Source organism: Elephas maximus, chromosome 2 (assembly GCF_024166365.1).
Source record: "Elephas maximus indicus isolate mEleMax1 chromosome 2, mEleMax1 primary haplotype, whole genome shotgun sequence".
Classification (NCBI taxonomy): domain Eukaryota; kingdom Metazoa; phylum Chordata; class Mammalia; order Proboscidea; family Elephantidae; genus Elephas; species Elephas maximus.
The window spans coordinates 214,497,895-214,525,494 of NC_064820.1; the positions used below are offsets into that span (position 1 = coordinate 214,497,895).

Sequence of the window (27,600 nt, forward strand, 5' to 3'; positions counted from 1 at the left end):
CAGCTCCGATGGGGACCGGGGGTGCACGGTGTTGTCGTTGGCAAGCTGGCGAACTCTGTGAGCTCACTAAGTGCCTGTCCTCTCTGCAGGATGACAAATATGCCATCAAATGTATCTAATTGCTGCCATAAAACTGCATTCATGCGGTTGCTAGGAGTACAAACAAATATCTTTGGTGGGGGGGCCTTTTACTACTACCAGTCAATATTTTAAGTAATCATATCCTTTCACCCTCAAATTCCACCTCTGTGAACTTGACCAATGGAAGTGCTTGTACAAGTGTATAAGGGTGTATGTGTAAATGTTCATCATGGTGTTATTTGGGTCGGCCAAAAAAAGGGAGCCACCATGAATGCCCATCAGCAGAAGAAGGGGAGGTAGGTCATGGCACAAACACGAAGGAGTGGTGGGGCGGGGGAGGGTGTTGGGGATATTCTGTGGAAGAGAAAAAGCAAGCTGCAAAGGTTCTCATTTCTATATTTTAAAAACTATGTGTACAAACACGTATGTACATAGCACTGTATCGGTCTGTACATATGCCTATCTGTTGACAGAGCCCCACCATCCTCCAGGATAAGGTAGGAAGTGTCTGTTGGAGAACAGGAGCAGGTCTGCTGTGCCCTGACTCCCAGCCAAGCCCCCGTGTCCGTCATGTGGTCCCAGTTTCCCTGTGTTAAATGGACTTGAGGGAGGGGACTTGACTGCATTCTACAGACGACTGTTGGTTTATGAACAAGCATGTACTCATTTTGTGACCTTTAAGAATGAGTACATGTTTTTTTAAAGGCAATAGAAGGTGACAGAAAGCAGAGCCAGCATGCTAGCCAGGAGTGTGTGTTCCCTAGGAGCTGAACAGGACCTGCCGGGCCATGCAGCAACGCATCGTGGAGCTCATCTCCCGTGTGTCCAATGAGGAGGTCACCGAGGAGCTGCTGCATGTCAATGACGACCTCAACAATGTCTTCCTCCGATATGAGAGGTGGGAGCCAGGCTCTACTTTCTTTTCCCTTGAAAAGACTGTTGCCATAACAGAGGGATTTTTTCATAAACAAAGGAGAGAGATTAGAGTGGGAAAATACTCATCAGAGATGCTAATTTGTTCCCAGATGACAGGGAAAATGCTTCTTGTTCTCCTGGGAACCAGCAGCAGGAAGTTGACTGAAGAATTAGGCTCTGCCCTTTGTAAGCCTCAGGCTGCTCTGCCTCCCCTACTACCCAGCTCCAGAAAGGGGAGGGCTTGGCTGGAGCTTCTTCTGCACCTGCTCTTTTGATGATCCTTTGAATTTGAAAAGGATTAAAAAAAAAAAAGAGGATTTCCTTTTCAAATGCCAGTGTGTCTAGAGTGTGCAGGAGATGCAAGCAGGATGTGTGCTGAGAAGCTACTGCTTGGGGACACAGCTCTTATTTCTTGCGGCAGCCAAATAATTTTCAGGTTTAAGGTAACAAGCCTTCTCCAGAGCCTTCTCTCAGGGAAAAAGTCGGAAACATCTTACTGAGACACAGTTTTAAAAACAAGGTGTAATGGCAGACAGCATTTCCATCCTGTCACCCAAGAGGTGCACCATAGAGTTTCCTGATTGTCCAGTGTTCAAACCAGAAAGGACCAGGCCAACCTTTCCTTGCAAAGACAAGGCCCCAGAGGGCGAGAGACCTGCCTGAGTTCCTCGGTGGTGCAAAGTGACTCACAGCTTATTATGTGTGTTAATCAGGAGGATGATAACGGGTCATTTGGTTCGGTATGATAGACACTTGCATTTGCATAACACTTTGGGTGCATAGATGTTGATTTTGTTGTGATTGTCACAACCATGAGCTTTGTCTCAGCTTCTACTGTTTAGGTAGCTTTGGGTGCCCATTTGACAGATGAAGAAAGCTCTGCAGTAGGAGTGTGGGGCCACGCAGGAGGCCCCAGGCATCTGTTGGAGAACAGGAGCAGGTCTGCTGTGCCCTGACTTCCAGCCAAGCTGCCTATGTTGGTCACATGGTCCCAGTTTCTCCGTGTTAAATGGACTTGGGTTTTAACCTAGTAAGCCCATTTAAGCCCCTCCTATAATATATTAACAGGAGCTATCACTGCCATCAAGTTGATTCTGACTCATAGCAACTCTAAAAGGACAAAGAACTGCCACAAGGCTGTAAATCTTTACAGAAGCAGACTGCCCGTCTTTCCCCCGTGGAGTGGCTGGTGGCTTTGAATTGCCGACCTTTTGGTTGGCAGCTGAGCGCTTTAACCACTATGCCACCAGGGCCCTTAAGAGATGGTAAAGTGGGTGTTTTCACCTAAGAGTCCACCAGTCCCAGAATTACAAAGGATCCAGGGACGGAGGTTGGGGCCGGTGTCCCAGTGTGCTATCCTGGTTCAAGTGCTGCTGATAATACAAATTGTCACTCAAAGAAAGTGAGGGAGAGGTACCCCAGGATTAGAAATTTTTCAGATATATTAATGTTTCCATTCTTCTCCTAAAGGCTACAGCTGAAAATACCACATAAGTCTTTTCTTAAAACCACAGTTGGCACCACTGCCTGACTTCCTCATCCTGCCTGGGGTGCCTTCCTCCCTGGGTACTGACCCCAATGAGCCAGAGGACAAGCATGGGCTAGCATATCCCACTGGAGCCCACTGCTCCAGACTTAAGCTGGAGATGTCTCTTAGCTACCTCTTCACCCATGGCATTTGGGAACTTTTAAATATGACAGCAGAAAACTACTACTCCCTCTCTGAGTCCTACCCACAAGTGCTTTCATGCTCTGCACTGGTATGAGAATGACTTGGGTATAGTAGGGAGAGGCATGCTGCAGCTGCTCAAAGCCAAGTCCCATCTGGGGCTAACTGGCCAGTGCAGAGGCAACTCCCGCAGACCCGCCCGGCTCCTTGCAGCAGCCCTTCACCGACTGTCCAAGTCCCCACAACTCCGTCCACCAGGCTGTGGCCAGGGCCCGAGTCTGTCCTCCTTCTCTTGTCCCCTTCCCGCCCCTCCCGGTTTCCTCCAGCAGGTTGATGAGTTTACAGCTAATGATCTCCCAAGGAAGAGCACTTCTTCCTCCCATCCCCAGAACTGAGGGCATTTTAAAGACTTCAGCTAATGACTCCACACCATGGCTCTATGAAATCAGGAGGGTTGCAGTTACTGCCTGGTTTGTAGATACACATCGGAGACACCCAGGGTAACGTGGCAGGGGCAAAGTTTTGGGCCCAGGTGTGGGGGTGACTGGTGAGGCTTATAATATCTTCCTCCCTGATACCCACTGAGGGTGCTCATGTGAGAAGCAGCCCTCCTCCAGGGGGCCCACGCAGAGGACTGTGGGGACAGTGTGGGTGTGTCTGCCCCCTCTCACCTGCCCCCGTGTGGGGCTGGTTGGTTTCCTTTCTCAGAACCTCTGTCTCACTGGCCTTGCTGGCCCTCAAGTCCCCAAGCTCTTTCCAGCTGCAGTGAGCCCTGCATGGGTCACATCGCAGGCACCCTCTCTCCTGACCTCTGCTTCTCCTTCCCCCATTAGGTTTGAACGATACAGGTCGGGCCTATCGGTACAAAAGGCCACTAATGGAGTAAGTATTTCTTCAGAATTCCCTCAAGGCCTGAGGCTGAGCCAGCCTCCACGTTGTAGTGGTCAGGGAGACCCACCTCTATTGGGCCTCACCTCCAGCTTTCGTGACTGAAGGGCAGCTCTGGTGGAACAGTCCTTGGGGAAGAACTAGCAGGCACACCCCTTGACCATGCTAGTGTGGCCAGGCAGTGGCGCTTACAGTTGTCATTGTCCTGGTGACTCAGCTGCTCTTAAGTGAGGGGTAGGGGGGAGGAGCAGTGGGCAGGGGCTCACTAGCAGCCAGGCCCCCCGCTTCGGACCCCTGAGAGTGGCTGAGGGACACCACCTGGCTTCTGTGTTGGTGCCACGGATGCTTCTCCACATGGAACTCCTTGTGGTCACCTGCTTGCTTTGACTTCAGAGTCGACACAGGGCTGTGGAGCTCACTGCTAGTATCATGTCCTGACAGGTACTGAATGAGGTGACCGAAGACAACCTAATAGACCTGGGGCCGGGCTCTCCAGCTGTAGTGAGCCCCATGGTGGGGAACACAGCACCACCGTCCTCCCTCTCCTCCCAGCTTGCGGGCTTGGGTGAGTGTCTCAGGGGCACCGTGGGCCTCCCTCCCACGGCCGCCTCTGCAGGCCCTTTCCTGGCTGCCACTCTGGGCTAAGGGCCCCTTTCTGTCTCTTTATTGAAAGGCCTGGGGGGAGCCTTCTGTGGAATCTGTGTGAAAGTGTATTCCTATATCCCAGCCAATTGCACCACCTTCAAGTCATAACTTCTTTCCCGAAAATTAAAGTTTAACCCTGTGTTGGAAAGCATGGGTAGGGGTCGGACCTGGAAGTTGTTTATTTGATTTATTTTTTAAAGAAAAGTAGCTTGCTAAGTTTTATCTGGAATATTTGCTGTGGTTGAAATGATTTCCTTTTGTATATCAACTAGGCTAAGGATGGCAAATAGGTTTCAGCTTATGGCTGCTTGGAACTCAGGGTTGAGAAGGATGCTGAAGACACATCAGGGCTTAGAAGATGAGTTTGTGAGTGATTGGCAGTGTCTGCCATGGCTCAGAAACAGGAAATGATGGCACGGACATATTTGGCCTTGAACTATACCAAACCCACTGCCATCAAGTCAATTCTGATTCACGACGACCCTATAGCACAGAGTAGAACTGCCTCATGGGGTTTCCAAGGCCATAAATCTTTACAGAAGGAGATTGCCACATCTTTCTCCTGCGGAACAGCTGGTAGGTTTGAACCACCAACCTTTTGGTTAGCGGCCGAGTATTTAACCACTGCACCACCAGGGCTCCTTTGAACTACACCATCTACCCAAAATGCTCCATTGTTTAATACATAAAAGAAACAGCCCTTGTCCACAGTCCATTCAGTTTAAGTATGTGTATAGCTCTAGATGCTGTAAATACACCGGTTGATGTCAGTTTATAACTGAAACAAAATTATAATCATGAAATAACTAATAAGCATGACCCCTTCAAAATTCTCTCCTATTTTCTGTTTTTCTTAATATTCCTCTTCCTACATTTGATTCATTTCTGTTGAATTAAGGCTTTATTTAGTGACTATCAGTAGTTTTAATTCTAGCTTCTTAATAGCTTGTGTATCTGTAGCTACTGTTTCTCTAGTGAAACAGATTTTTGTGCCTTCCATCTATTAAGCATGTGGGCACCAGACTTCATACCTAAAATTTAAACTGGGTTTTGCCACTGTCCTTAAAAACTGTCAGATTTCTCCCCTTAGCTTCTGTCCCCGGCAGCTGAGGCTTAGCACCAGCCTCGTTCTCCACTAAACTCTCCCTGGACCCTGTGCCTTTGTGTCTACCTTGGACCCTCTTCTCCCCCCACCAAAACCCCACTCATCCTTAAAGACCACACTTGTGTCAGCTTGAGTCTTTCCTGGTATCATGAGCTAAGTACTGCTGTTGTTTCTTCTTTAAGCCAAGGACCATGTCACAATCAGTTTGGTCCACTCAGAGATAGTTCTGAACGTTCCCAACTGGGTGCCTAATAAATGTTTGTCAAATAGATCAGTGACCCAGGCCCTTAGAAATTGTGATTGAGCTCCTGAGGAGCTCACTGCTAGGGGCCTTGTGGGAACTGCAGTGAAGTGGATAGACCCCGCCCGCCTTTGCCACAGCAGTCTCCTTTCATTCACAGCGTGGGGTTGAGCGGCTGTTCTCTCTGCACCGAGACTGCCACTCTGCGGGTGGATGCGCTGGGAGTGACTGAGGAAAGTCCTGTGGCCCCCTAACCCCAGAGCTGCACCCTTAAACCACCCACTGGTACCCTAGCTTTGGGCCCCTATTAAGTTCCTAGTCCACACTCTTCTCATCCTCCTCTGGCTTGTTTTGTCACCACAGACTTGGGAACAGAGAGCGTCAGTGGCACCCTCAGTTCACTCCAGCAGTGTAACCCCCATGAAGGCTTCGACATGTTTGCCCAGACGAGAGGGAATTCCTTAGCTGAACAACGCAAAACGTATGTGGGGACCCTTTCAGTGGCTCTCTAAAGATATTCAGGGGGAGGTGATTGACCCAGGCTTGAACACAGGTAACACAAAGATGCCTTGATTTACTGGGGCCAGGGCTGCCAGGGGCTTTACAATATAGATGTGAGACTTGGCATGCGATGCAGATGCCGGATGAATGCCAGCCATCTTCGCCTCTGCCACCTCTGGACTGACTGACGGCGATGCGATTTCTCCCTCAGTCCCGAGGAGAGGATGCTCTTTGCTCCCCGGGCTGCTGCTACAGAAAACTTCCACCTCAGCCCGCCGTTCTTCTGCAGGAGCTGGCAGGCAGGGGCTGACCTGGTTCCTGGCAGCCAGGTGTCCCTGCTGAGGAGTTAATGCAGCAGCTCCCTGGCAGCAGCCCTGGCAAGGATGAGCCGTATAGGGTTGAGGGAGTAAACTCGGAAGTAGACAACCCTCGGCATCTAAGGGAAGCGTCAGCCCTTGCTTCCAGCGTTCTGTTCATCCTCAACACGGGTGAAGAGCGCTTGTCCACCCCTTTCCCTGGGACCCAGCATTTTGGTACATTCAGCTCTTTGAGCCCCATGCTCAGGACTCAACAGGTTGAACAGACACCCAAGGCTTTATGTACCGTTCATCAACAAAAATTGTGTATAAAACTGATACAGCTAAAAGGGTCTGGGAGCAGAGGAAGATACCCCCCATAATCAGTGGCAGCCCCAGATCACAGATTGTAAGGCCACCTTCCTTGCTGCTGAGGCTGCTGTTTTTAAAATAAGAATTCATATTACCTCAAGGAGTTTCAAGACGCCTTAGACATCCTGTCACTGAGCTTTAGGGATGTCCCAGAATTGTTATTTAGAAGCAAGAAATTGAGTTGCACAACAACAACAACATCCCCAATCCCAGAGGAAACCAGGGTGGAGCTAGCGCAAGCACCTGTATCTCCTCGCTTTGCTGCAGCCTGCAGAGCCTGACCTCAGCGCCTCTGCCAGAATGCGAGGCTCCAGGATGCTTTCCTGGATATGGAAGGTGCTAAAGGCCATCCGTAGAGCGGGGGGACCTCATGCTTCCTGTGCTGCTGTCCGCAGGGTGACCTACGAGGATCCACAGGCAGTCGGGGGACTGGCTTCAGCATTGGACAGTCGGAAACAGAGCTCTGAAGCGGTAGGTCTTTAACTCTGCTTTTCTGCCTGGAGTCCTCTGGAGAGAAGTCAGGCAGTTTGGTGAATCTGCTGGATAATTAAACAGAAGTGGCTTGAATGGAGGGCAGGGACATGCTGGGGAGAGGCCTGGTACGAGATCATCACCCCAGCCCCAAAGTCTGAAGGCCTAGCGAGGTGGGAGGCCTTCCCAGGGTACCCATGGAGCAGGGAGCAGGCCAGGATCCACTGCTAGGAGGGTCTGATCCCAGAGCACCTGCTAGTCCTGCCCTGGTGGCTGAGCTGTCAGGGCACAGGGCTCCTGTGGCCAGAGAAAGGCCCTTCTCCTGTGTGCTCTGACAAAATCATGACCTTTACAAAGAAGGAAATGCTGGCCTGAGCCCCCGCTCTGATGGTGGGTTGTAGCTGGCCTGACCAAGAGTACCAGCCCACTTAGTAGGCCCTGACAGTCAGGACAGCTGGAGGAGCAGGGTGGGGCTCCAGGAGAAAATGTCTGGGAGGAGCAGAGCTCAAAGGGGAAACCCTTAGAAGTGGAGGAAGGGTGCTTATTTGTGCTCCCAAAACATAGCCTCATATACAGTTTCTGTCATTGCACGGAAAAAGATCTGTGTCTTACTGCTTCTTATGAGATGTTTCTCTCTTTTGTCTAAAAGAGAGATGTGTATGACCGTGTGTGAACATGTGTCCATGTGCAGAAGGCGAGGATGGAAGAAGGCTGTAGGGACTGCTGCTCCAGACCGGCTGGAGCTCCTTCAGAGGCCCTCGGCTGGCCAGAAAGGGGCAGGGAGATCTTGCCCCAGGGGCCTCCTGCTCCCCAGGCTGAGTGTGGGCCCAGCAGGCAGCAGTGCTGTGGCTGGATTCCATGAGAAAGCTCACCTGAAGGAGTCCACATCAGGCCAGCCTAATGAGATGAGGGGGCTTGGCCCCTGGCACTGGCCACCAGGGAGCAAAGAAGACACATTCTGGCCTGCCAGCCACTCCTGTGCCCTGGCTGCCCTGGGTTCCTTAGCACCCTGTCTTCCCACAGAAGGGACTGGATTGGGATGCCCAAAATTTACGCAATGGCCATGGCCCTATTTCTCCCTTTACTTAGAAACAGAATTTCCTCACATCTGCCCAGAGGGCCAGTGAGAGCCTGGCCAAGGGCCCGCCAGCACACTGCCTGGTGAGGACAGCCCCTCCCCCAGAGGACCCTGGCCCAGCCGACCTCATTTGCTGCCCATGCTGGCTGCACTGCCTGCCTGCTCCCGCCAGGGTGTGTCATCCTGCACCCCTGCTATTATCAGTGGCCCCGCAGGGATCCTAGCCAGTGGGTGGATCAGAGAGGTCCCGCCCAGGGGATGGGGTTGACTTCAGACCTTCACCCTTTGAAAGCAAACCTGGCTCGGATCCTCCTGCTGTCCTCAAAGGTCTTGATGATGCCAGCATGTTTTCCACATGGTGGTGGGTTTTTTAAATCGCTTTTTGTGTTTGCTGCTTGCCAGGGTGATGCCATGCCCAGGGCCTTAGCGATGCCAGGAAGCAGGGTACTGTGCGCCAGGCTCTGGTGTAGTGAGTGGGGGCCAGAAAGGGGCACTTCCCCCTGGGCACAAGTCCAAGGGGACACCAGTCGAGGCCCAGAATGACACTCCGAGGCACCACAAATATGAAAGGCAGCTGACTGAGGCAGCCGGGCAAGAGGGGGGAAGATGTTTCTGCTGATGGGTCACTGCTGTCAACGTCTGTTCATCTTGAAATTGGGGGGTGGTGCAACTTAAAGATTGCTCTGTGGGCACTTGGATTTGGGTGGTGGGGGGGTGCCCCTGGATGCTCGTTACTCTCCGTGCACCTCTGGTGTGCACACACGTGTGTACAGATGTGCACCTTCAGGTCATTACTGCAGGTCATGTCCTGTACCCCAAGCCGTGCTGACCTGGGAATGAAAACATGCTCCCAGATGGATAGCTGGGGCGAGGGAGGAACTAGAAACACAGAGAATTAGGGGAAATGGTGTAGCTGCACCACCAGGGTGCAACCAAATCAGTAGTCCTAACTTTAAATTGGGCCTCTGGTGGCACAGTGATTAAGAGCTCAGATGCTAACCAAAAGGTCAGCATTTGAATCTACCAGCCGCTCCGTGAATACTCTATGGGGCAGTTCTACTCTGTCCTATGGGGTCGCTATGAGTCAGAGTCAACTCGAAGCCAATGAGTTTGGGTTTTTTTGTTTTTTTTTTTAACTTTAAATACTTTAATCATTTTTAAAAAGGCAATAAAAATACAATCAAATTCAGCTTTCAGGTTAGGTGTTTAGAAAAAAAGAATATGCAGGCAACTAGAAAGGAGGAGAAAGAGAGAAAAAAAAGCAGGAATAAGTTAGAAAAAAATGAAGTGATTTTGTAAAAGCTGGTTCTTTGAAGAGTGCGTTTCCTGCAAAGCCCTGTGGCCCTGAACAGGAGAAGCAGGACTGGCCAGCCCTCTCTGACCTCACAGAGGCAGCCCAGGCTTCAGGAGGCATTGGCATGAGTGTCTGTTGGGATTCTTGGTTGCTAAACTTTTCTTCTTTTTTTCCAGGCAGGTAATGGGGACGTGGGAGAGGGGAGGGGGGCATGGGGTCACATTTCTTCTCATGACAATCGACTCTGAACAGGGATTTTCTGTTGCTACAGTATGTTCTATTGACTTCTTTATCATGGGTCTTGCTGTGACTTCTTTCTTTCTGGGACTTTTCTGTCCTCGGCCCAGCAGAGAGGTAAAGGTGGGGACTCTGACCTGGAGCCTATAGACAGCTGGCTAATAGCCCAAGGAATGGTGAGAGCTGACCAGCAGTGCCAGGCCTGTGTGCACCCAGCCCCTTCCCTGTGTAACAGTCCACTGTCATCCTCTGCCAACCCGCAAAGCCCCGGTGGACCAGACAGTACAAGGCCACCCTCTCCTCCTAACCAGGATGCCAAATTTTCCCTCCTGTCTTTGAATAATCTCCCCTAAGCCACAGACTTCCAGCCCCAGCAACACCTTCACTGGTTTTCTGAGGTCTGTGACCTGAGCCCCAAGGGTCGGGGCCATTATCGATGTTGGGTGGTGGGCAGGGCTTCCTTCCTTTTACTGTCTCTGGAGCTTTCGGCAGTATTCGCTTTTCCAGGATGAGCACAAGCTCCTGGGCCTTTTGCTTGGGTGGAGGGTGGGGGGTATTTCTGAAAGAACAACCCCCGCAACTGGCCAGTCCAAGAAGCCTGTGGGCTTGGCGGTCCTAGGCTCGACAAGTTTTCGAGTGTAGCTATTTATGTCCACTAAGTCACAAACAGAGTTGAGATCTCTCAAAGAAGGCACACAAACACCAGGAACAGAATAAGAAAACAAAGCCCGGGGCAGGGGGAATGATAGCAAACACAGTTTGTCCTCATGAAGCAGAGCTTTTCTGGCAAGAGACCTTGTCCCACTAGGTGGTTCTGAGCTTGCCTGAAGAGGAGGTGACCTCACCCTAGGTGGTTGCTGTGGAGTGACAGTCCCCTCTGATGAAGCAGCAGCCCTCACAAAGTACCTAACGTGGAGACACAGCACTGTGTGCGCATGCATGTGTGTACTTGTCCGTGTGTGCATGTGCGTGCAAGAGAGTGTGTGTATGGGTGTGTGTGTGCATGTGCGTGTGTGTGTGGTGGGCTGGCTGGAGAAGAGGAAAGACGACAAAAGAAATGAAAGCGTGGGTCTCTGTCCTGCGGGGGCTCAGCTCTAATCGGGGCAGGGGGCACTAGACACAGTGGTGAAGAAGTGTAGCTAACCCCTGTGTGCTGTGCCAGGAGAGGCCCAGGCAGGTGGGCTAGAGGCCTGGGACAGCCAGCAGCACAGAAGGTCACCTGCCTGAGCAGAGCTGACCCACATGCAAGAACTTGGCCCAAGTAGGACCATCCAGAACCATGGGGGGGAAGGTGCCTGCCTGACCCCCAGCTTGGAGCTCGTGAACTTCGCACAGCCACGCTAAGGTGGAGCAGGCTCCCCCACCCCCACTGTAGCAGCAGATAGCACGCTTCTGCTCGGAGTGAGAGGGCAGTTGTTTCTGGGCCAGGACCCAAGGCCGTTCTGACGTGGGCTAGCCAGGGCCCCTTGCTTGCTACTTCTGGGGCATGCTAGGACTGTGGCCCATGTGAGTGGCCTCAGAGCAGGGCTCCTGGAGACCATGTCTGCTCCACCGTCCAAACTGGGAGGATCCAGCCCGTGTGTGTGTCCTTGTGCCTATTAATCCTGCAAAAAAGGATACTGCCCACGTCAACTAGCCTGAGTGTGGCCTCAGCTGCTGGTGGTGGCACCTGTCTCTGCCCAAACAGGCTGCCTACACACTGCCCTGTCCCCACACAGAGCTCCAGTCCCCGACATCCCAGAGAAACCCCACTAACAGCTAACCTGGCATCCCGCCTGTCTGGCTGCAATTTTTTGTTTTTTGTTTTTAAACAATGTTTATTAACTGCTTTGCCCTGTTTCCCGTAGCGTAGAAACCCTGAGTCGTCCCACACCTCCCGAGTACAAATTCTTTACCTGGAAACTTTTTGTTCTACTGATTGAGGCCAACAGACTTTTAGACTGTTCCTCACAGTGGGGAAGCATTATGGGAGGATTGCGCAACTTCTCTGGAATAACCCCCAGAGCTGCAGGTGTTGTCCTGTTCTGTTGAAAGCCACAGTTAGAATTCCTGCTGGGCTCGGACTGTGAGGGGCTGTGCTCCCCAGTGCTGGAGGTGTCATTGATATCCAGCACAGAAGTTTGGTGACAACATCAGGTTCCCTAGCAGTGAGCCAGCTGTGGCTCCCAGGGACTCTGGGATGGGTCCCAATGGCACTTGGGCACTCCTGCCTGCCTTCTGTGGTTCGAGGGTCTTTCTGCCTCTCCTAGCTGGTGATCAGCTGGGATGTCTCCTAGATGCAGGTGGCACCCAGGAAGATACTCTGATGGGAATGACTATGAGTCACCACAGAACAGAGTGGGCTGGGAAAGAGCCTAGGCATGTGAGGGGTAGGGGGAGGGTGGCCCCTAATCAAGGCCCCCTCAGGACAGATGACCCTCCTGGCCTGGATTCAGAGCCACTCCCACCTGCAGACCCAAGTGGGAGTCAGAGGCAGCCTGCAGACCAAAATCTGCAGCTCTGATGTCTGACAGGCCGGCTTCTCCTCAGACTCTGAAGCTGGGGAGGACTTGTCCAGCCATTGCCTCAGCCCAGCCACCATGTCCTGCCTTGCCTCTAAGGGAGATGGCTGTGTTCCCTTCCTTGCCTTTTCCCTCTTCATATCTCATTACTTTTCTTTCTCCCTATTCCACACACTGCCTTCTTTAGCCCACTAGGACTAGCCTTTAGCTTGGACCGTTGCCTGAGAAGATGCTAAAACCATGGCACGTCAGAGCCAACAGGGATCTTAGGGGTCAGCTGATCCCACCCCTTGCTGACAGATGAGAAACTGAGACCTCAGAGGGGCTGATGACTTGCCCAGGCCCTGACACTCAGTGCAGGCCCCTCTTCTAGCCATAGCCTCTCTTCTCACCAGCCTGGAGCAGGGCTGCCTCTTCCTCCCTCACAGTTCCCTGAGTCCACATTGTTATAGTTATGTACATGTTTAGTCTGGGTCTGAAAGCAGCTACATTATTCAAAGAAACTTTACCCTGTTGTAATAACCAAGGCATTTATTTACCAGGGCAGGAAGTTTATATAGCTAAGGTATTGTTTCCAACCACAAGAAACTCAACCCTTGCCTTCTATTGTATAAGCCTAACTGTCAACCAACGCCCTGGATCCACAGTGATTCATACCCTAGGCCAGGTGTCTTTCGCAGTCTAATGAGACGATTCCAATAATTTCACACATCCCTGGGTTTCTGAATTAGAAAACAGAAGCACCAATGTGAGGGCCTGTGCCCATGGTGGTTCAGTAGTAGAATTCTAGCCTTCCACGAGAGAGACGTGGGTTCAGTTCCCGGCCAACGCGCCTCTTGAACAGCTACCGCCCGTCTGTCAGCGGAGACTCGTGTGTTGCTATGATGTTGAACAGGTTTCACCAGAGCTTCCACACTAAGATGGACTCAGAAGAAAGGTCTGGACATCTGCTTCCAAAATCACCCTATAAAACCCTATGGATCACAACAGTCAGATCCACAACCAATCATGGGGATGGTAAAGGACTAGGCAGCCTTTCATCCCGCTGTGCATGGGGTCACCATGAGTCGGGGATGACAACAGTCAGAAAGTCAAGGGATTCGGGGTCACTGAGTGTTGAAAGCTAAATGTTACCTTAAGAGTCACCTTACTTCACAGATAAGGAAACCAAGACCAAGAAAAGGAAGTTGCCCAAATGACGGCACAGGAGCCGGCACCCTGCCCTCTGTTCCCCCTGCCCCACCACCTCTCCGAAGCACCTTAATATGTGAGAGGAAGGCTGTCAGATGAAGATGCTGGGGCCCAGAGAAGCGCTGTGGGACGATGCACCCAGGGCTGTGCAGCCTGTGCTGCCAGGCTCGGAATTGAGCCCTGCCTTGCCCAGCGTTCCGGCCTCCTCTGCGGTGCCCCTTGGGCTGGGTTCGCCTGAGCTCCTGGGCCTGGTCTGGAGGATCTGGAGGTTGCCAGTCCTTAAACTTACTTAAGCATGCCACGTACTGGGAAAATCTAGGAGAGGGAAGAGAAGTGTTCCCATGAGCCAGCTTTTGGAGAAGTTTCTCAAATGTCAATGTTTATTTCCTGAGCATTCAGGCTCTCAAGATTAATCCTCAAAGAGGAAATTGGAGCATGGTCCAGGCCTTGAAGGACGTGTTTTTGAACAGTAACAAAAAAATTTTAAGGAAAATCTGAAGGCTTAAGGCTCATGACCCCTTGATGACTTTTTTCAAGCTTTTGCAGCACACTGAAAAGCTTTACACTTGTAGTGTAGTTTCTCCCGGTGGGGATAACGTGAGGTAGCCATGGAAAGGCCCAGTATGCGCTCAAGGGTGTGTTGGGGTGTTTCCCTTTGGAGATGTGGGCTGACTTCCCAACCTCTGGCATGGCCCCTTCCTGTGGCCTGGCACTGTGCAGTGTGAGCACCAAGATAATGAAACTCAGCACCTCCTGCTAGAGGATGTGGAGGCTGAGACGTGCCAGCAGGCACAGCATTGGCAGACCACAACCCATGTGCTCCGCTGCTGGCGTGTAGATGCACCTGTGTTAGGTGCTGTTAGCATAGCCTGTCAGGCATTTGTGCCGTTTTAGGGGGATATGAACTCTTTGATGTTTTTAAATTTAACTTTCTTACGCCCCCGTCAGTCAAAAGAATAAAGTAGTGCGGTAGACAGTATCCCCTGCTCTGCCCGTGGCTGGATCAGGCCTTCACAGCAGTCACACATGGACCGTCTGTCCTGGGCCTGCAGCCAGGTCACCAAGTGCAGTGAGCTACCCAGTTCCTCAGAGCCAGGCGCTGAGTGAGCTGAGTGCACGTGCCAGGAGCTCTGGACAGGGCCATGGGCCACCCCTGCACAGCATGACCCGGCTGGGCTTAGACGCCCCCTCACCAACCCCGTGTGCCCCAAACCCACCAGCAGCAGGTTTCCAGGAGCGTGAGGGGGGTGTGCTGGCAGGGCTGTGGGTACAAATTCTCTGCTCTTCTCCTTTGTTGAGAGTGTGTTAATTTTAGATTTGGTAAACACTGAGACAGCCCTCTGCCTGGCTGTTTTGACCTTATTCTTACCCCAGATAGGACACTGGATGAGGTCAGATGCACTGCTGGTATTTTTTCTAGAAATAGTGGACTTACAAGTGAATCCCAGGAAGGCACTACCAGACCCAGACGAGGTGAGGAGCGGGTCACCTCAGTGAAGGGCAGGCAGTTCATTTCTCCAGGCTGGGAGCCAACATCTCATTAGCGCGGCCTCTCAGGGGGCTATATATATCTGACAGCAACTTAAACATTCTTATCCAGATTCCATGTTCTGAATCCTGCCCTGGAGGCCCTGGCGGGGGGGAGGGGGGGTTGCTGCTCAGCACTGGTAAGGGGCCTCTCCCTTTGCTCTGGGGCCAGCCCCCACCCCTGGCCTGCTCCCGACTTTTTCCAGTGAACCTCTTTTCTTTGACCTCTAAAGCACAGACAGCCATCATTGAGAGCAGGAAGAAAGGGTGAGATGAAAGCTGTTCCATTCAGGACTGCTTCATGATTTTCCCCTGAAGAGACAACAAGGGCTTAGCCTAAAGCCCACAGTCCCCTTTGTCGTCAGCCCTCGTTTGTGCTGATTCTGGTGGTGGCAAAGCGTGGCAGCCTTCTGTCACCTAGGCTGCACCCACAGAGCAGTGCATACCTCCTCTCGGTGCACCTTGCCTCCCACCCAGAAAGGCACCAGGACACATTTTGAAATAGTTTCCACTGAGCAAACGAAGCCCCAGACCTCCACCTGGGTCGGCTCCCAGCGTTGTTGGCCTTGCCCTCCAGAGCACTGCACCCCTGAGCCTCCCTGGTCATCACCTCCCCAGGCATCGAGCGCTGGCGGCCCCTCCAGGCTGAGCCACCAGGAGGTGGCAACACTCTGACCAAAGCACTTCTGGGATTAGAGGGCACTTCTGCAGCTCTTGTGGCGACCCCAGAGTAGAACTGTGCTCCATAGGGTTTTCAAGGCTGTGACCATTCGAAAGCAGATTGCCAGGCCTTTCTTCTGAGGTGCCTCCGGATGGGTCTGAACCACCAGCCTTTCCATTAGTAGTTAAGCACTTAACTGTTTGCACCAAATGGGGTTGCCATAAGTTGGTTCTGCAACTGAGACCCCATGACATGAGGGCTGACACATGTAGTCAAAAAGTTATCCATTTCAAGAACGCGTACAAACACCCTGCCTTCCCCACCCAGTACCCGCCGGCCAGCTGCTGCTTTTCATTTGCGCTCCCTTGTGCTCCACCAGCGTTTCATATGCGCTGCCTGCGTTGCCCTGTGCTTGTAGTGCTGATTGTGGTTTTTTGCCATGTGTGTTTTTTGGTTTAGTTTGGGGTGGCTTTTGACGATTTTCTTTTGTTCCGGTGTACCGTCTTTTGCTGTGGCTGTGTGGCTGCCTGCCCGGCTGCTGACTGTGCCATAGATCCCCGTTGTGCAGCCCTCTGTCATGGACGACATTGAGGTGTGGCTCAGGACCGACCTGGTGAGACTCCCACGTTTGTACTCTGTGTGCGGGTGTTAAGGGCCATAGGCTCCTCCGAGGAAGGGCACCTGGGGCTGTCTCAGGGCCGTGCCTCACGGGCGGGGGGCTCACACAGCCTCACTGTCCTCTCCGGCACCTGCCCTGGTTCCGCAGGCACCCACTTATGCTCAGGCTTGAGGAGGCCAGCTTGATGGAGCCCCTGCCCTGGGCAGCGCCTCCGTCAGGCCTTGCAGCGCAGCTCGGTGGGGCATGCAGCTAATAAGAGCAGAACTGGAGTTGGGGCCTGGTGGAGGAGGCTCGAAAACACGTGCCAACTTTCCCCAGCTCCTTTTCACTTTCAGGCGTGTGTTTGGGTTTTTCTTTTTCCATTTCATTTTATTTTTTATTGTTAAGATGTACACACAGATGAGTCAGGTGACTGGTTTTGTTTTTAAGTCACTGTCACCCTCTCCATCAATCTTCTGGCATATTTGACTTACAAAGCCCCTGTCCCAAAGAGTATCTCTCTACCCTAAGAGAAGGCGTCACACACCTGTGAATGGCAGAGAGCTGAAGCTAGGTGCTTCTAGTGCCTCCCCTTACTCCTGCAAAACGCCTTCACTCTCTGCAGCCCGGGGGGCCCCCCGGCCCCTTGGTATAGAAGTGTTCTCTGGGAGAGAAGCTGGCTTGTTCAAGGCTGACTGGATTCTCCCCAGACCTGGAGTCTCCTTATCTCCTGCTCCTAGCTGCCTCCCTTTTGGGGGAGACCTTTTCCAGAAACTGAACAGCCTCTTGGGATCTTAACCACAGGGTTAGCCTGGTTCACTGTGGGCTGGTAGCCTGGCCTCTCCCACTTGTCCCTCCTGAGGACAGCAGGCCTCTGGCCAAGAGCCCCTTCCCGCTCCAGGCCTGCTCCCAGAAAGTCTTGGCTTTCCTACTGCAAGATGAAGCAGCCACCCCAGATGCCAGGGGAGGAGGAAAATGCCCCATTATACCTTTCCCAAAGGGATGCCCTGAAAAGAAATAGCTCCTGTCATAGAGGCAAAGCAGAAGGACCCCCAAGGCCAGAAAGGGGAAGAGGCCTGCTCAGCAAGACCACACAGCAGGTCATAGCAGAGGCAGGAAGGAACCAGGTCTCCTCCCCAGCTTTGTCCACTGCCCCCCCCACCCCACCCCCACCCCCGAGGCTCCCAGGCAGCCCCAGGCCCTCAAGCTGCCACTAGGAGCTTCATACACAATCAGGTCTGACTCACTCTGTTTTAAGAGCGCACAGCGCCCCCTCACTCCTTCAGGAGCTACAGTGGTTGATGGGGTCTCCATTGTGGCTCTTCCCAGTGCAGCATAGATGGTGACTTCTCAGATCCCAAGGCTGGAAGGGAGCGGGTGCTCAGTGGAGGGGCATGTGGCCCTTTCCTGCATGAGCTCAGAGAGCTTTGACAGACTGGGAAGGCGCCTGCCGCACAGTCCTCGGCACAGGCTGCACCTTTTCTGGTTTTTTCTTCCCAATCCTTCTGGAAGATCAAGACCCAGAGCCTGCTTTTTTTTTTTTTTTTTGGTAGATAGTGTCCGTTTCCCCAGTAAGAAGAGCACTACTTTGCTCTCATAGACTCTGGGAGCTGGGGAACAGTGGGCAGTGGGCTCTGGGGTGGAGGACGAGATGGAGGGGGCAGGGCAGCTATGGGGCCTAATGCACCTGTTTTTGCTTCTCTCACAGAAGGGTGACGACCCGGAGGAAGGGGTCACGAGTGAAGGTATGACCTCCGTCCCCTGCACCCACCCCTGGCCTGTCACCAAGTCCCCCCACCCCCGTGCCAGGCTCTGTACAACAGACTTCACGGCTTAGGCCCCATTCCAACTGGGAGATGTCACCTCTCCCATCTTGCTTATTGGGAAGTGAGATCAGAAAGAACATGTGACTTTAAAAAGGTCATAGGGCTAGGGAGTCATGGTCACAGACTGCCATCAGGGCAGTGTGATCCCAAGGCCTGTGCTCTTCACCAGCTTGTCTGCCTTGAGTGCTCTGTCTCCTCCAGAGGCGGGACATGGGATTTTGTGGCTAGCTTGGTGTATCAGGACTCTGCTGGGGTGAAGGCAGGCCAGGGCAGGGGCTTCCTGGGCATGGCACCTCCTGGGGGCCTTCTGGGAGCAGAAGATTCCTTCTCTGTCACAGCCTCTCACCTCCATTCCACCATCCTCCTGTCTTGGGCCACTGCCCCACCCCTCTTCTCACCCACGTCTACCTGCCGCTCCTTCCTCACTGTCTCCCCTCACTCTGCTGTCTGATCCTGCCATCCATGGGTCAGATCCCCTCAGGGCCAAGGGAGAGGACAGGAGCCCTTTGGTGTTCACGCAGCACGCAGTGAGAGGTGGACACAACTCTCTGTCCCCACCTGCTTCCCCAGCCACTCCCTTTGGTGGGGGAGGTTGGGATTCTGAGCTCACTCCTCAGCCCTCCCTGCCCTGCCCCTGCCCCTGCCCCTGCCCCTGCCCCTGCCCCTGCCCCTGCCCCTGCCCCTGCCCCTGCCCCTGCCCCAGGGCTGATCTGGAAAAGGGAAAGCAGCACATCAGTGGGGCAGACATAGGGCGGCGCCCACTGGCCTTTCCCTTGGGTCCTTCGGGGCTAGGGGAGCTGGGAGCCTCCTCTAGAATTCCTGGGGGTGGAGGGCTTCTTGGAGGAAGTGGGGCTGTCCTTTGCCCTACACCGCAGCTGCCTGCTGCCCACTTCCCCTCGCCCTAGCGGTGGCAGCAGGGGAAATGGAGTGTGACTTCCGAGGTCAGTGCCCAGAAAGGGCCCTGCCCCTGGGCTCCAGCTGGCAGCTCCTGTTACCCTGCCTCCCTCCCTGGCAGCAAGGAGTGAGGGGCACCCTGGGGGCCCAGGGCAGTGTGTGGGGATGGCAGGATCTGGGAGAGGGGTGGGGCTCATGCAGGGAGACCCCTAAAGAGACTGGGTTAAGCAGAGCTTATGGGGAATGAGTGGGGGTAGGGCTGCTTGAACTCAAGGACTTTAAAAAGGTGACTTTAGAGAGGGGCTCAACTCCCTGACCTGTCCTGCCCTTGTCTTGGTTTTCTTTGCAGAGTTTGATAAATTCCTTGAAGAAAGAGCCAAAGCTGCTGAAATGGTCCCTAATCTCCCCTCACCCCCGGTAGAGGCCCCGGCCCCGGCTCCTGCTCCCTCTGGCCGGAAGAAGCCTGAGCGGTCTGAGGATGCCCTCTTTGCCCTGTGAGCTGTGGTTACGGTTTGCCTGCCCAGAGGCCCAGGTTACAAATGCCCCCAGTGTCCCTGGCAATGGGCACTGGCCCCTCCTCCCAGGCTTGCACCTGTGTCTCCATGGAAACTCCACTGTGCTTGTTCCCAGGCCTCTCACTCATCAGGACCAACTTTAACTGCCTTCATTTCTCTGGGGGTGGGACAGCCTCACTGCAGCTGAGCCCCTTTGCCCCCAACCCACCGCACGCTCCCTCCCAGGGGGAGGAGGCAGCAAGGCCAGCTCTGGATGGAGCAGGCCCCAGTCCCTCCCTCCCCCTGGTCCAGCCTGAGCCCCTCCTCTTCCAGAAGGGTTGTGTGCTGCTGCTCTGGGAGAGCAGGGTTCCCCTCCTGGGCTGCTGCTCCCTGACTCCTGTCAGTCACAGCACCTGGCATGCCAACACTTTAGAAGGCCCTGTGGGGTGTCTTGTGTGGTCTCTTACCCTCTCGTCCCCTCTCCATCACTGAGCTGGTTGCCCAGCCCCAGGCCTATGCCCCAGCTGGCTCCCACAGGCCCCTGACATGGGATAGTCCCAGGGGCTACAAGGGCCACCCCAGCCAGCCTGTGGACAGTAGCCATGTGGCACAATGGTTAGTGCTTGAAGCGATAACACTACCGTGGCCTGAATGCCCCATGCACAGCCTGCACCCCCACAGCCCCTTGTGGGCTGTCTGTGGAGGGATTTGTTTGGGAGGACTTCAGGTGCTTATGAACGCACCGCCTCGGGGCTCTGGCCGGACCTGGGGCAGCCTGTGCGCCCCTGCCTCCAAGACAGCTCAGAGAGCCCAGGCGGCCAAGTGGCCAGAACAGCACTGAGGTCCTGCCCCGCTCCTGTGGGACTCAGTCTCCCCCGTAGACCCTGGACAGCGTGACCTCCTCCCACCCTGGGTCCCCCTCCCCCCCGCCCAACCCCAGCAGCAGGTTTGCACCTCCTCCCCAAGCTGACTTGGGAGGCAGAAGAGCCAGGCTGATGGGGCTGACAACACCCCGCTCCCACCCTCTGTCCTCCTGGTGTATCTCCTGGCTGTGGGTGATGGGCGTGGGGCTCGGCCCATCCCCCGGTCCAGCCTGATGGCCACCCACCCCGTGCGGCTGTGGCCCAGATTAAGGAGAGCACTACTGCAGCTGCTTCCCACGTGCTGTGAGCCTAAGGTGGGGGCTGCATGGCTAGTCGGTCCCCATCCCCTCCAATAGGCAGCCCGGGCCCCTGTGTATCCTGACTGGGTAGGTGTCAGTCCTCCACTGGTCGGGATGGCCTGGAAGCTGGGCTTTCACCGCCAGCACGGCAGCCTGAGCAGGGACAGCAGCGGCACAGGATCTGGAAAGAGCACTTGGACTGGAGCTGAGAGCTGTGTCAAGTGCCCACAGGAGCAGGGAGCCGAGCAACCCAGCACCCATGCCCAGTCTGGCACCATTCCAGCTTCCTCTGGAAGAGAGGCCTGGGATCCGGCCGGGGCCTGTCTAGCAGGACCAGCTGGTGATGCCACACTCCAGTTCCTCAGCGATGCCCAGGATACTCGTCCTTAGGTCCTGCCAGCCTGATTTGGCCTCTCTGCCAGCTGCTGTACTTCTTCTTCTACCCATGGTCCACACTGCGGCCCTCCAGGGCAGAGACCCACTAGTATTCCAGCCCCAGAGCAGTCTGAGGGGTGGTCTCTGTAGAGGACAGGAGCCATGGGGTGGGGGGCCGGGCTTTCTCTGCCCTCTGCAGTCAGTGCTGTGGCCCTAACCCCACAATCATGCCAGGGACCTCTGAGGGAAAGCCAGCCCCCTGCCTGGTGAATGGGAAGCCCCTCATGGCCAGGAGCCTGCAGGGGCTGAGAGGAAGAAGAGAAGGAGAAGCACCTCCCAGGGAGACCCAAGGCACAGTTGTCCTTAGTACCCGTGCTCTAGAGCCCCAGGGGCAGCAGGGTGGCAGGCTTCTGTGGGATGGCAGGAGGCCACTGGCCCATGCAGAGAAGTGTCACCCATGACCCCAGCCCGACACCATCCCTCAAATGGCTCCGGTGCCTCCTGCTCAAATGTCCTGTCCAGAGGTAGCTGCCCATGTAGGCTGAGGGGACTCGAGGCCTGCCCGGGAAGTACGCACAGGCCCAGTGCTTTGAGGGGGCCTGCGAACCTTTCTAGGGTGCCCTGAGGCTGCAGCACCCTAGGTATGGGGCCTGCCCCCCAGTCTGACAGCACAGCCTGCAGGCCCCCAGGTACAGGAGGGGCAGTGCCCTTGCAGAAAATCCAGACCCTCCCAAGCCGCAGTCTCCACAGGTGTTAGAAATCACAGATACAGTATGTACTTAATTACACTAAATTATTGCTGGGTTTCCCGTAAGCACTAATTATACCTGATTATAGGTTAAAATATTTATTTTGTCAAAATATTTTCTTGGGAATGTGTTTAACCTGTTCTGTGTTTGTGTGTGCCGAGATGTGAAAACTAACCCTCTCCTCCGGCCTGCCTTTTTGGCCATGTGGGCAGTGGTGAGGTGAGGGAAGTCTGAACAGAGCTGCTGGTCCCCACCTGGGTACCCTGGGCACCGGGCTGGGCCAGAGGGAAAGGTGGCCACTCATCTGTCTTTTTGTCTTTCTGTCAGCGCTTCAGTGCAAACAACCCTGCTGAGAGACTAGTACTGTCTGCCCTTCCCTCTCCCTACCAGAGGTCCAAAGCAGAGGGCTGGGGCCGCGCAGGAGTGCCTGTCACTCCCCTCCCCACAGCGTTGCTTCCAGGCCCTGCCGGGAGACGAGTGGCAAGGGCTCTGGAAGACCCTGGGTCCTCACAGCCCACCCTTGCCCCACACCCAAACGCTTCTTCACAGTCTGGCCTAGCCTAGGACAGTTGAGTGTGGGCCAGGCCTTCCTGGGTACAGGTCCACGCCCAGCAGGTCTGGTGGGAGCGCTGTGGAGAAGGCTGTGCTCTCTGCCCGGCTGTGCCCCCCATGGGCTCATGTTAGGAGGACTGGTCTCCCCACTCACCCACGCTGAGTGCCAGTTGGTCTTCATCACCAACCGCAGATAAGTGTTTCCCCAGAAGCTGCTCCTGTCAAGCCCTGCAGTGCCCATCTCTTCACACCCACCTCCAGCCCTTCCTGCCCACCGGTCCGAGCTGGGCTTCCCTTGCAGCCACAGCCTGGGGGATGTAAGTAGTAATTGGTGCTCTGGTGTGTCCATCACCAGGTGCTCCTGGAGGAAGGCGGGTAGATTTGCACTTGTGAGAGCTCTCAGGATTGTAGGAGCTGTGGAAAAGTGGAATGTGGAGCTCGTTGTCCAGTCGCCCCTGGAGCTGGTTTTCCTGTCCCTGTCACATGTTTCTGTGGGCGGTCAGTGTGTGTGAAGCTCAAAGTGGCCAGCCACCCATGGCCCCCCCCCCCAGTGTCATCTCTTTAGTTTGGGTTCTTGCATGTAAAATACGATAAAGAAATAAACAAGCCTTCCTGTGTGACTGCTGTCAAATGGCTGTGATTGGTTGTTGGATCTGCCAGACCTGACCCTATTTTCTGTAAGCAGGGCTGAGAGCCCCCTGCCTGCCAAGGGAGTCTGGGCTGGAGGAAAACTCCAGCACTGTCCCCGCAGGGTCAGCCTGGTATGGCCCGGTTTGGGGCATTGGTTGTGGTGGCTGTTAACCCACCCAGACTGTTCGAGAGCTCGGATATGAGGTGCAGTGGTTCTTCTGTGGCTTGTTCCCAGCCTGGCATGTGGAGGGAGGCTCACACCCAGGGCCCGGAGCACCCAAGGCCCTTGAGCAAACGGGCCTTAGCCCCCCTCAACTAGGCTCCTAAACGTCTGGGCACCTGAATCCTGCAGAGCTTGTGAGCTTGAGAATTAGCTCCCCTCCCCTTTTTCGGCAACAGTTTTATTGAGATAGCACACATACTGTTCACCATTTCAAGTGCACAATCCAAGGTCCTTAGTGTGTTCACAGAGTTTTGCAGCCGCCACCATGATCTTAAAACATTCTCATCATGGCAAAGAGAAACCTGTGACCCCCTTCACTCATTCCCCCTCCCCAGCCCAATCTCCCTTTAAAAAGGCTGCTCTCCTCATCTCGTCTTGCCTTCGAGAGGGACTTCTCGGGACCCTAGAGATGTAGAGGGTCATTGAGGGGTGGGTTGTGGGAGCTGTTGGTGCCTGGGCCATTTCAGAGTGGCTCGTGGGGCTTGAGGAGGGCCCCTCAGGTGCACGTGGAGTCAATGCAGAGCCACTGCTCAGGTGAAATAGGCCTGCAGAATGTAAGTTTGCCAAGGCTGCACAGGAATTAGCAGCAGAGCCAGGGCTCAAACCCAGACCTCGGGTCCCAGGTCATGGCCCCAGAAGAGTGGGCAGAAAGGACACTGAACACCAGTCCTTCTGGGAAGGTGGCTCAGGATGGGACCCCCCTGCCAGCTGGCAGGAGGCAAATGGGCCCATGGCTGGGGTAGGGGAATGTTGGGGCCACCAGCCCAGGCCAGAAGCAGCAGCCCTCAGCTTCCTGCAGCCAGCTGTCTCCCTGGGCTCCAGGGAGCTCTATGGAGGCCCAGTCTGCTGCTGGCGAGGTGAGGGAGGTCAATACCCCCACAGTGGGGAGGGATAACAGGAGCGGGTGGTGCCCTTAGCCAGGGCTGAGTCCTGGGCTCCCTGTGACTAGACAGCAAGGATCCTGAGTCCACCCTGTGTCCAGCCCTGTAAGCACTGTGGGCACCAGAAGAGCCCTGGCCCTGTTCTGCTCTGTGGGAGAGGAGGTTGCCAGCACGCTCAGACTCCTGCTTTCTGCCCAGGTTCTGCAGAACCTGCCATGTGCCAGGTTGGTGCTGAAGGGTTGAGCTGCTGCGGCCCTACCCTCAAGGAGCTCATGGCCTGGTTTCCAGAAGCCAGGATACTCTGCAACCAGGAAGCATCGGAGCCTTCTTCTGAGGCCTGCAGGGTGGGAGGCTCTAGGGTGGCAGCCAAGCCTTCAGCTAGAGCAGGCAGGCCAGCCACAGAGGAGGAAGAGGGAGGCCACGCAACTCTGGCCTGAGTGGCCAGCCTCCAGGGGGGACCTCAAGATCACTGATGAGCCCTTGCCAAGGTGCGTTTTCCCAAGATATTAATAGTTGTTCCTAAAGGGGGGATTCCTGTGGAGAGACACATTTGGGAAATGCTGGATTAAAGTTAAGCAGCAGTAGGACCTTTCTGAGCTTTTAATATGCCAAGGTTTGTTATGATTGTCCAAGATAGGGGTAATTGCAGCCCCAACCTCTCATTTAGAGATGGCTTGGTTGTGACAGAAATGAGTTTAACCAGAAAGAGAGATTGATTTATGTAACTGATAAATTCAGTGAGTTTCACCTTCAGGCACAGCTGGATCCAGGTGCTTAGGGATTTGGTCAGAAATCTGCCTGTCTCCATCTCTACTCTGTTTCCTTTTATTTGGCTCTTGTGTGTGGTTAACTGAAGGTTGCCAACAGCTCCAGTCTGACAGAGGAGGGCTCTTTCCCAATAGTTCCAGCAAATGTCCCAGAATCCACCCTGGAAAAGCAGGCTGTTAACAGAGCGGGGATGAAATCTGGGCAGGCACAAACAATAGACTGTCTGCAGCGGGGGATAGACAGGGCCAGGGATGGGAGTGACACCCCTAGGGGCACAGACTTCAACAGAGCCAGACCTGATTCCTATCCGAGGACTCCCTCCTCTGCCTGCTCTCAGCTGTAGCCCTTCACTGGAGCCCTGGGAGGGGCTGCTTTCCAGCTGTAATTTCCCTTTCCAGAGACCTGGAAGGGCCAGTGTGGGAGCACCGTGCAGCCAGCTTGTCCCCCCATTGAAGCACTTGTGGAGGAGGGGATTGTTTCCAACCTACCTCTTTTCCAAAAAGTGTCTCCTTTGGGCCCCAAGGGGAGGGAGGTGCAAAGCCAGAGGCCTTCAATGGGCACGAGTCACCCAGGAACTGCAGTTTATTTTGGAGGAGCCCCTACCAGGGCTTGCTGGGTGGCCACTAGAGGGACCTGGCCAGCCTCCAAGCCCAGGCCCTCACATCTCAGAAAACAAGATCTCTGCTCTCAACACTAGGGAGTCAGTGGGACATTTCCGGAAAAGGTTCAGTCTGGAACCATGCCCTCCCCACCACCATGAATCCTCAGAGAGCACCAGCATCACCATTTTTTCCTGAGCATGTGCCTGTCCGCCTCTGCCTTCACTCTTCAATCTGGGAAATGGGTTCATGGGCCTGGCAGCTAGCACAGCCAGTGAAGTGGATTAGGTGTGGTCCCAGTGGGGGGTGGGGGGGGTGGGAGGGGGTTGTGGAAGGAGCTTACAGCCCTGGCTAAAGGGGCAGCCAGTTGTCACTCCCAGTGATCCATTAAAAATAAAAAAAAAGCCAAAAAACCCAGCCTTCAGATGAAACATCTTTTTTTTTAAAGCTAGAAACCCAGCCTTCAGGTGAAGCCTAAGTTTTGACAATTAACTCAAAATCAGAACCCCTCTGTGGCTGCATTTGGCCTCAGAGTCAGGTGATGCCTGGGGGTCCCTTCTCACGCTGCTTCCAACACCCACCCTGATCTGTGACTCCCCCTCCATTCATACAGCTCTTAGGAGGCAGGGGTCCCCCCTCATTCTCCATTTCTGTGAGTCTCACCCCTCACTTGAGTGAAGGGCCTGTCAGGTGACCTGGAGGACCTGAAGGTGCCCACAACCATGAGCCTTCTGGGCAGAGCAGGTGTGGAGGTGCAGAGCTGGGGTCACTCGAGTGCCCAGCTTGCAGAGGAGGCCACACAGGAATGAGAATACAGTCATCTTACACAGAATCATCAGGCCAACAGCCCTCCAGTCCCTGGTACAGAGGGAGAAGTGGGGTTGTCCCCTCTCCTGCCTATGTTTCTTCCCCTTGCCTGATTCCCTCCACTGTCACCTGGGGAGGGTCTAGCTTAGCTACTGGAGGAATGAAGTCTAAACTGCGGGCAGGCAGGGGCTCCAAAAGTGGGGCTGGGCTGGGGTCTCGGTGGCCTTCTGCCTAATGGCAGCCCCCCAAGCACCTACCTGCCCCTTCGCCCCCAATGGGCTCAGGGCACCGAGGGTCAATGGAGGCCCTGTTGGCACTGGCCGCTACCCCAAATGACTCAGAACCCACAGAAGATATGTCCCTGCCTCTAAGTCGCCTAGGGGAGGAAGGGGGCGTTCGAACTCCTATCTTACAGTTGGGAAAGCTGAGGTCGGGCTGGGTACCCTTGGCTGAGCTTCCCCCTCCGGAGGCGCCTGCACAGTCCCGCAGGAAGCCGTGGGGGGGAGGCAGGGGCCGCCCCAGGCCAGCCCCGCCCGGGTGCCCCGGACGCGCACCGGGCAGCAGTCCCGGCCAGGTGTCTGGCCTTGAGGCCAGGAAGATGCAGCAGGCCCAGCTGGCCGCAGGGCCGGCCCTACCAGCCCTGCCAGCCCCGGGTGAGTGGGCTTAGCACATGTGACCCGGGCTGGACTCCCAGGAGTTAGGCGGTGACGCCACATCTCCCCACTGCGGGCCAAGCGCCCATTGGCTGCCTGGTGGCCCACGGGGCGGGGCTTCTCTGGCCTGGCGCCCCAACTCCCCAGGGTAAGGAACTGGTCCACTCCTCAGACTGCCCCCTCCCAGCCCTGACAATCAGGGGCAACATTGCTGTGAGGTTCTGGGCATGTCCTTCAAGGCCAGTGCCTCCGTTTACTCATTTGTGAATTCGGGACAGGAATAAATGGGTTAATACAGGAGAAGTACTTGGCACAGGATGGGCCCACTGTAAGTGCTCAAGACTTGTTGCCTGTGTGGATGCAACTGGCCTGCTCAGCACTCCAGGACAGGGGGCAACCACAAGCTGGTCCAGCTCCTGTGTATGCTCAGACCTGCCTAGCCAGGAGGCATCTTGTTTGGGGTCTTCCCATCTTTGAAGGGGAGGAGTGAGCAAGACCAGCAGGCTCCCCTGAGGAACAGAGTCCTCAGCCAGGCTTTCCCTACCCTCTCCTTGAGGGCTGCCATGGAAATTCTGGTCCATGGAGCAAAGTTTTGTCTCTTTGGTGGCAAAGATTTATTGTCTGCCCACTCTATCTTGGACTATGCCCCATGGCCCCCATGGAGGGGGGCTTTAGCGAGCCTTCAGTCTCAACTGGTGTCTTGGCCTTGCCTCATC

General features: G+C 54.7%; 1 protein-coding gene across 3 annotated transcripts in view; it reads left to right on the plus strand.

Moving 5' to 3' along the window:
* TOM1L2 (target of myb1 like 2 membrane trafficking protein) overlaps positions 1 to 23,501 on the plus strand; it is a 141,163-nt gene extending 117,662 nt beyond the window's left edge. Inside the window, exons 8-16 of one of the 3 annotated variants that reach the window (XM_049874742.1) lie at positions 846 to 979; positions 3,499 to 3,547; positions 3,995 to 4,118; positions 5,908 to 6,025; positions 7,109 to 7,184; positions 9,907 to 9,969; positions 16,227 to 16,286; positions 17,980 to 18,016; positions 19,341 to 23,501. In XM_049874742.1, the coding sequence (XP_049730699.1) occupies positions 846 to 979; positions 3,499 to 3,547; positions 3,995 to 4,118; positions 5,908 to 6,025; positions 7,109 to 7,184; positions 9,907 to 9,969; positions 16,227 to 16,286; positions 17,980 to 18,016; positions 19,341 to 19,489 (810 nt within the window). In that variant the 3' untranslated portion in view covers positions 19,490 to 23,501. The remainder of the gene's footprint in view (positions 1 to 845; positions 980 to 3,498; positions 3,548 to 3,994; positions 4,119 to 5,907; positions 6,026 to 7,108; positions 7,185 to 9,906; positions 9,970 to 16,226; positions 16,287 to 17,979; positions 18,017 to 19,340) is intronic. The other 2 variants (XM_049874740.1, XM_049874741.1) reach the window with 2 other exon arrangements.
* The last annotated feature ends 4,099 nt before the right edge of the window (positions 23,502 to 27,600 follow it).